The sequence below is a fragment of the Gekko japonicus genome, unplaced genomic scaffold (genome assembly GCF_001447785.1).
Source record: "Gekko japonicus isolate JY-2015 unplaced genomic scaffold, Gekko_japonicus_V1.1 scaffold894, whole genome shotgun sequence".
NCBI classification, from domain to species: domain Eukaryota; kingdom Metazoa; phylum Chordata; class Lepidosauria; order Squamata; family Gekkonidae; genus Gekko; species Gekko japonicus.
In genome coordinates this window covers 312,024-320,826 of record NW_015161975.1, presented here as the reverse complement: position 1 = coordinate 320,826, position 8,803 = coordinate 312,024, and the positions used below count along the sequence as shown (strand labels likewise).

General features: G+C 60.6%; 1 protein-coding gene across 1 annotated transcript in view; it reads left to right on the top strand.

Moving 5' to 3' along the window:
- SCNN1B (sodium channel, non voltage gated 1 beta subunit) overlaps positions 1-8,803 on the top strand; it is a 27,920-nt gene that overhangs the window by 5,830 nt on the left and 13,287 nt on the right. Inside the window, exons 3-5 of the mRNA XM_015429734.1 lie at positions 4,265-4,583; positions 6,532-6,820; positions 8,144-8,334. Coding sequence (XP_015285220.1) covers positions 4,265-4,583; positions 6,532-6,820; positions 8,144-8,334 — 799 coding nt within the window. The remainder of the gene's footprint in view (positions 1-4,264; positions 4,584-6,531; positions 6,821-8,143; positions 8,335-8,803) is intronic.

The following is an 8,803-nucleotide window of genomic DNA, read 5'->3' as shown; positions in this document are numbered from 1 at the left end:
TGCGGGGGGGGGGGGCTGCTTCCAGACGTGCAGGGAGAAAGATTTCTTTCCCGATGATTGTGGCACCCAGGACTGAAAAGGTATCCCTTCCGCAATATGTTTCTTACTAATAGCTCCTGTTGAAGAAGGATATTTCGACACTTTGAAATCATGACCCCAAGCAGTTCTTGCCGATGAGTTGTGAGTTCCGGTTCTTCCGCCTCCTGCACCCCCGTATCGCTCTGTGCCAAGTTTCCAAGAAGCAGGCAGGGTGGCCGCAGCCTCCGGGTGTTTTCTCCCAGCACCACAACTGATCTCTGGACCGATGCTCCCTCTAGGCTGTGGAGTCTTGTGAGCAAAAATGCTACCTTGTGAGCTCCTGGCATTAGAGTTGTGAGCGAGCGATTTGGCTCCTGCATCAATGAGTTTGCTTTGGAGCCCCCTCCTTCCCGAGCTGAGACAGAAATCTGTGAGCCGGAGGCTAACTCAGCTTAGAGGGAACACTGCTCCCGACTCCAGAGGTCGATTCCAAGATGAGTTGGTGTGAGCCAGCTCACAGTTTTTTAGCCTTCGGCTCACACATTTTTGCTTTTGCTCAGGAAGGATGGGGCTCCAGCGCAAATGGACTGATGCAGCGGCCAAATCGCTCGCTCACCACTTTTACGCCAGTCACTCACAAAGGAGGATCTTTGCTCACGGGACTCCATGACTTAGAGGGAGCCTTGGTTGGTTCCCCTGGCACTCTTCAGGGGTTTCCCAGCCAGAGTCGGCAACCCTAGAAGCAGGGCTCCCATCCCTAGCAGAGTGTGAGGAAATGGCTGGGCAGCAGCTGGCGAGGGGGTGCATGTGTCTTACGGTTGACCCAAGGGGGCGGGGGGGTTTTTGGGGGGGGGGGGAGGCTGCTGCCTTCAGTTCTGCGGAAGAGCAAATGCTTGTGGCAGAAGCCCTCCCACCTTCGCTGCCACTGTTAAGTGGTGGGTTCCATGGATGAGCAGACCCCAAGTCTAGTGATCAGCTCTGCTTGACTAGTGATTTCAGCAAGAACAAGACTGAAACCCCCAGGAGGGCAGCAGCCCTGCGCGATGGGTGAGACCCACTGGAATGGCCCTCTGTCTCCAGAGCCGCCCACGGGGGTCTGTTTGTCCTCCGTGGGGTTTCGGCCGGGCCCAGATCCGCCTTTTGCAGGCCGGCTGGTGCCAGAGGAGGTTCTGGATCCCGAGTGGCTGAGGGTGAATCTCTCTTCCCGGCCGGCCGGAGAGGCTTTGGGGCTGGCAGCACGAAGAAACGGCACCCGGTCCTTGCGCCAGTTCACGAGTTCTCCTGCACGAGCCGCATGGGGCAGGACCGCGGTCAGACTCTTGAGCTGCTCTCGTGTCCCTCTGGGTGGGCAGAGAACTCTGTGGAACGGGGGCGCTGGCGTCCCTTGATTTCCCATGGCAAGCAGAGTCCCAGAGGACTTTCAGCGAAACCAAGGAATGGCAGGCGCACCCAGTCTCCAAACGTCAGAGGCGCATGGCGGTGTGTGTGGGGGGATCTCTTTCTCACGCCCCCCTCCCTCTAGGAACAGAGACACCTGCTTCTGGAGGGATCTGGCTGGCCCGAGCGGATCACCGGTCTGATCCCGCAGGCTTGCCGCTTCATACAGCCCACCTTTGACGAGAGGGGACCACCGGCTCCAGCGGCTCTGAAGAGCTCCCTGCACGGATTTCCGGCGGCCGGGCCAGTCAGGAAAAAGCACCAGGCAGGGCCAGTTCCGAAGCCACGGGCCTCTCCAGGGCAGGGCAGAGAGGAGGAGGCGGCTGGGCAGCGGGCCCAGGTGGCGGCTGTGCTTGGCGACGGCCTCCTTCTCGGCCACTCTTGTGGGTGCAGCTGGGGCATAACTTGCCCCGGGGACTCAGCTGGGGTTTCCTCCGCAGGGCCACCGGTCCCCTCTCCGCCACTTTCCTGGCATCCTCTTTTGGGGTTCCCGGGGGCTCGCCCACCGCTGGAGCACCTCCAGTTTTCCTCCGAAAAGCACCAGCCTTCCCTCTGAGTAACGTCCTCCAGACAGGCGGGCCATCAACTTCCAAAGCGTGATCCCTGGAGGGGGCGGGGCGGTGCCTCTTTCCCCCTTGAATGCCCTAGCCAGCCCTGCCTGGCTGAGAGGGAGGGAGGGAAGGAAGGAAGGAAGGAAGCGGTTCTTCTGGAATTCCCGGGGTGACTCCGCTCTTGCGCTGCCAACCGGCCGGGCCGGATCCGCCGCCTCCGTATTGGGCAAGGCACCACGGTTAATTGGGATGTGTTCCGCCTGGCCCGGCTGCCGCTTACCTTGTTTTCTCCAGCACGGGGAGAATTTGGGAGAAGCCGCAAAGTCGGAGGCCCCTCTTAGAAACTTGGACGCGCTCCCTGTTAGGATGGGGAGCCGATTTGCAGGAGTTTGTTCTCTGCTCTGCCTTACGGAGTGGAATTGGCCTGCGGGGGGGGGGGCAGTTTGGGCAGAGCTCTGCTTGGAAGGCGGGGGTGGGGGCCATGCTTAACCCCCACCCACCCCCTGGCTCTTGAGAATGAAAGTCGCGTCCCTGCCCCCTTGGTGGTGGCAGCGCGGCCTCAAGCCTCCCTTCTTCCCCGTGACCTTCTGAACCGTTGTGTCTCCAGCGCCGTGTCAGCTCCTGGCCTTCTGCCCTCCCTTCCCTCCCTCCCGGGGAAATGCAGAGGGAGATTGAGAAAGTCTGCGTTCTCACCTTACAGGCAGGTATCTCCTTCGGGGCCCGCAAGGCCCGTGCCCCATCCCTCCATCGGCAGAACAACATGTACTGATGGTATCTTGACTGCAGCGAAAGAATGCAGAAAACAGAACCTCTTGTCCTGTCCCTGCCAACCCGCGGGTGCCTCTCTGGAATCTTCCCTCTCCAGCAAAGAGGAGGGGGGGGACGGGGAGGCCTCAGGGTCCCACCTCCTGTGGTCCAAGGCCTGCTTGCCCAGCCCCCACCGAAGGCGTCGGCACCCTGGCAGGAGACAGCGAGGAGGGGGCCACCGTGTCCCTCTGAGCCCAGCTTGGGTGGCACGCCTGTGACCCCCCCCCCTCCCCTGGGCCAGGCCGCATCCCCGAAGGCGGAAGTCCGACTGCACGTGAGGCCTGGGGAGTGAGGCATTTGTTCCTGAGTGTCTGCCTCACGGGCGGGGGAATGGCTTTGACAGTCCACCCATTCTCCAGACGTGCGCGGCCCATGCACTGGTGAGGCTCACTGTTCTTCGCACCATCCGTGTGCGCAAACAAGGCCCAGGATTAGCTGGGGCGGCACAATGCCCAGCAGGGCCTCCGCCAGCCATCAGCCGGTGGCTGGCATTCCCTCCGGAGGTCACACGGCCAGTGGGCAAGGCCGCCGCGAGCCCTTGTGGCGCTGCCCTTGGACCTGCCTGGCTCAGCCGGCTTGCGGCCACGGAACCCCTGGAGCCAGCCTCAGGGCCCTCTGTTGCCTCCCAGTGCGGATTCTACTCTGGCCGACTCAGCCAGGCTTGCTTCCTGCCGCCCCAGTTTTCTGTCTGCGGTGGGAAGGCAGGTACGGCTGGGGCAGGCGGCTGCGTCCCTGCCCAGCCAGAGGGGCCGAAGGGGGTGTGTGTGTTGTGTCTGTGTGTGTGGGTGGGGGAGAAGGCCAGAGAGAAGTGGGAGCTGGCGAGTGCGCCACAGATCCCAGCTGGGTCATCTTGCTTCCGGGGCTGTCCTTTGGCGGAGCACCCAACTCCGAGGGGGGCAGCATTTGAGGGGGTGGGGGATGCACTCTGCCACAGGGCCACTCGTCTCTGCTGCCCTTCTGCCCCCCCATCCATTGCCTGAGGGGGCCGGTTCCTTTTGCCCCAGCTTCAGCGCTCGCAGCCCAAGCCGCTGTGCCAGAACTTGCAATGCTCCCTCTAAGCCGTGGAGTCCTGTGAGCAAAAATTCTACTTTGTGAGCCTCTGGCATTAAAGTTGTGAGTGAGCAATTTCAATTAGTTTGGTTTGGAGCAATGCTCCCTCTAAGCTGTGGAGTCTTGTGAGCAAAAATTCTGCTTTGTGAGCTACCGGCATTAAAGTTCTGAGCGAGCGATTTGGCTGCTGCATCAATCAGTTTGCTCTGGAGCCCCATCCTTCCTGAGCTCAGGCAAAAATGTGTGAGCTGGAGGCTAAAAAACTGACCTGGCTCACACTAACTCAGCTTAGAGGGAACACTGGCCAGGAGGTGCCTTTTTGCCAAGGGGGGGGGTTTGGGTTAGGGAATGGGCTCTCGGCAGGGGTGTGACACTTTGTTCTCTTGGGGGGGGGGGGGGGGGTTCTAAAAGGACCCTGAAGCGGTACCTGGTGAAGGCCCTGCACCGCCTCCAGAAGGGCCCTGGCTACACCTACCGGGAGCTCCTGGTCTGGTACTGCGACAACACCAACACCCACGGCCCGAAGCGCATCATCCGCGAGGGCCCCAAGAAGAAGTTCACGTGGTTCATCCTGACGCTGCTCTTCGCCTCCCTGGTGGTCTGGCAGTGGGGCATCCTCATCAACGCCTACCTCTCCTACAACGTCACCGCCTCCCTGGCCATCGGCTTCAAGAGCATGACCTTCCCGGCCGTCAGCATCTGCAGCGCCAGCCCCTTCAAGTGAGTCCCCCGCGGGCGCCCACCTTCCGGCCTGCTGCTCTGGCCCCGGAGCCGTCGCTGGGCTCGGCCTTTGAGCGTCAGCTGAGACGGGAGGGTGGATTTGGGGCAAGGAAGCACTGTGAAGTTACGGGTTGACCTGCATCAGGAAAAAAGTGTTTGTCTGAATCCACTTTTTGTTGGCAGAGCTGGGGGGGGGGCATACGCTCAGGAACCGCCTTCTTTGAGCAGAGGCTCGGTGGCCGATTCTATGAAGGAGGGGATGAGCCAGCGATCTGTCCTTGTGACCCTTTCTTATACACGGGGGGGGGGAGGTAATGCCAGTCGCCACTTTGGGATTGGAAAGAAGAAGAGGAGGAAGAGATTGGATTTATACCCCACCCTTCACTACCCGAAGGAGTCTCAGAGTGGCTTACAAACTCCTTTCCCCTCTCCTCCCCACAACAGACACCCTGTGAAGTAGGTGGGACTGACAGAAACCGTTCTTTTTCAAGGACAGCTGTGCCACAACTATGGCTTGCCCAAGGTCATCCAGCAGCTGCAAGTGGAGGAGGAGTGGGGAATGAAATCCGGTTCTCCCAGATTAGAGTCCGCGCACTTAACCACGACACCAAACTGGAATTTGCTTCCAGGTCACATTGGCCCAGGGATCCTGGAGGTTGTTTGCCTTCCTCTGGGCACAGAGCAGGGGGTCCACTGGGGGAGTGGAGGGGATAGTTGTGAATTTCCTGCATTATGCAAGGGGGTGGACTAGATGACCCTCAGGGTACCTTCCAGCTCTGTGTTTTGAGTAGGCGTTTTGTGCCACGACGTTCTCAGCTCTTCAGGCGCCAGGCTCCAAGCCTGTTCACTATTAGCTACAGCTGGGCCGAGGGGTTCCCGAGAGGGGCAGAAATGGATGAGGGTCCCGAGCAAGGCTCCCTCTAAGCTGTGGAGTCTTGTGAGCAAAAATTCTACTTTGTGAGCTGCGGGCATTAAAGTCGTGAGCGAGCAGTTTGGCCACTGCGTGAATTAGTTTGCTCTGGAGCCCCATCCTTCCTGAGCAGAGACAAAAATGTGTGAGCTGGAGGCTAAAAAACTGTGAGCTAGCTCACACTGACTCAGCTTAGAAGTAACTCTGGTCCCCAGGTGTTATTTATTTATTTAGATTTACATCCCCCCCCCCAGCCAAGGCCGGCTCAGGGCGGCTTACAAACAGAATAAAAGAGACACATAAATTTAAATAGTCCTAAAATCAGATAAAGCATATCAACATTTAAAAGTGCTTGCAACTAATAACACGGATAGACTATTAAATGATGGCGGTCGACCTTCACTCTTACATCGTCATGGTCAGCCCGTCGATCTGTTCTTTGTGCAGCCGGCACAGGCTGTTCCGCTGGCTTCAGGGGACAGGGGGTTCCCTATTGGGGGGCGGCTCCTAATGAAAGGCCTGGCGGAAGAGCTCCGTCTTGCAGGCTCTGCGGAACTGCATAAGGCAGTCGGGCTCCAGCATCCGGGACTTTGTGACTGATCCAGTGCGGCGCTTTAAACAAGAAAGCCAGAGGGCCGCCTCTGAAGGGCCCGCTACCCAGTGAAGCCCAGGGGGGCAGCTCTGTCCGGATCCCCCCCCCCACCGGCTGCCCCGTTTCTTGAGGGGGAGGAGGCTCCCTGGACCTCCATCTCCCCGTGTTCGGGGCTGAGCCCGGGCCTTGGCGATGGGCTGTGAGGCAGCTGCTTCAGGGGGCAGAGCCGCTGGGCAGGTCCAGTGCCGAGGGCACAACCCGGTTCTCCCGTGCAAGAACTGTACTCCTCACCCCCCAAACCCCTTGATTTTAGGGTGGTTTGTGCTGAGGACCTCCTGGCTGGGGTGGAGACGGGAGTTGGGAAGGGGGGGGGAGCTGTCTGGAGCTCTGTGCCTGGCCTGGCCCCCCCCCCCAAATAATTCTGCTGGTTCCCGGTGGCCTTTCAGATATTCCCTGGTGAAGAACCGCCTGAAGGACCTGGACAGACTCATCCACGTGGCCCTTGAGCGGCTGCTGTCCCCGGGCCCCCAGAACGGGACCGAGGCCCCCCCGGCCAACGCCAGCCAGAAACTGAACATGAAGCTGTGGCGGCAGATCCCCCTGGTGCTGATCGCCGAGAGCCCGGGGGGCGATCCGGTCGTCACTGACCTCCTGGGGGACGGCTCTGGCCCGCTCCCCACGAACTGCCCTGCCATTGCCGCCGAAGAACCCACCTGCAAGCTGGCCATCAAACTGGTGAGTCGGGAGGGCCACAGGGGGGCCGGCAGGAAGGGCCGGCCCGTCATTGACAAAGTTTAGACCGTCGCCTAGGGCGCCAGCTCGACGGGGGGGGGGGCGCTGAGGCTGAGAATGGCCGGCCAGGTGTTGGCGGCGGAAGCCAGAGGGCTGCTGCGGCCGGCGGAAGACACCACCCTAACCCCGGGCCCCTGGGGAGTTAAAAAGTTCCTGCCGTTCTTCCTGAGGTGGGGGGGGCTCCATCCCCGGCAAGAGGCTCCCCTCTTTTGAGCCCCCCAGACAGAAAGAGGAGGAGGTGGGGGGGGGACAGGCATGGGAAACAGCCCGGGGAAGACGGGAACTGAATGAGCCATGCAGCGCCGCCCAAAACGTTTGCTGGAGGCAAAGCAGAGTCGCCGCAGGTCTCTTTGGAACTCCTTTTGCAGCCTCCCCCTCCCCTCGAGCGATCCCGCCCCCCCGCATGCATTTGCAGTTCGCCCCCTCGCCCTGCCCCTCGCCGGGGGGGCACACCAGAAGGGGGGCACCAAAAATTGGGGGGCACCAGAAGGTATCCTCGCCTAGTGGGGGTGTGTGTGACCTGGGGCCAGCCCTGCAGGTGGGCCACGGAGGAGAAGGAGGTGCCTGGGCAGACGAATGGACCTCCTTGCTCTCTGCTCTGAACAAGAGGAAGGGGAGACTGGATGTATACCCCATGGCCCTTCACTTGGAGTCTCAGAGCGGCTCACAAACTCCTGTCCCTTCCCCTCCCCACCACAGACACCCTGGGAGGTCAGTGGGGCTGAGTGAGCTCTTGACAGAAACTGCTCTTTGTTCAAGGACAGCCCTTGTCAGAACCAAGGCTCCCTCTAAGCTGTGTAGAGTCTTGTGAGCAAAAATTCTACTTTGTGAGCCACTGGCATTAAAGCTGTGAGCGAGCGATTCGGCTACTGCATCAATTAGTTTGCTCTGTAGCCCCCTCCTTCCTGAGCTGAGACAAAAATCTCTGATCTGGAGGCTAAAAAACTGTGAGCTAGCTCGCACTCACTCAGCTTAGAGGGAACACTGGTCAGAGCTACGGCTTGGCCAAGGTCATCCAGCCAGGTGCGAGTGGAGGAGGAGTGGGGAATCAAACCCGGTTCTCTCCGATAAGAATCCAGACACTTAACCACAACACCAAACGACCAGGATCCTCTCTCCAAAAGCCCCCCTGGCAGGCAGTGGGAGGGAAGGCCGGGCTGCGCCTTTTCCAGACGGTGGTGGTGGTATACTGCCCCTGAGCGGGGAGGTTCCAGTTCCTGGCCAACCTGCTCCCCGCATCTCCCCCTCTCTCTGGTTGCCCCGTAGTGCCGTCAGAATGGCACCGAGTGTGAATACCGGAACTTCACCAGCGCCGTGCAGGCGGTGTCCGAGTGGTACGTCCTGCAATCCACCAGCATCCTCTCCCGGATGTCCATGAGGGAAAAGATGAGCGCGGGCTACCAGGCCAAGGACATCATCCTGGCTTGCCTGTACGGGGCACAGCCCTGCAACGTCAGGTGCGTGCGCTGCGGGGGGGTCGGCACCCCGGCCGGCCGGTCTGGGAAGTTGGAGGGGGTGCCGAGGGCACAACGGGCGCAGGGCGGGTCGGAGGGCAGCCCTTGGCGCTCCTGTCTTTGCTCCCCAGGGTCAGGGCCTGCTTCCTCACCCCGCTAAGCTCTGGCCTCCCTCCCAGGGGGCAGGGGGCACCGAGCCCAACTGGGCGCGACCCTGGAGTCCGGGGAGAGCACAGCTGGGGGAGGGGACCAGTGCGCCCTCGAAGCGGTGGCGAGTCCTGTGAGCAAACGTTCTACTCTGTGAGCTGCTGGCGTTAAAGCTGTGAGTGAGCGGTTTGGCTGCTGCACCAATCAGTTTGCCCTGGAGCCCCCTCCTGAGCCGAGACAAAAATGTGTGCGCTGGAGGCTAAAAAGCTGTGAGCTGGCTCGCACAAACTCAGCTCGGAGGGAACACTGGCGGCGACCCTCAGCT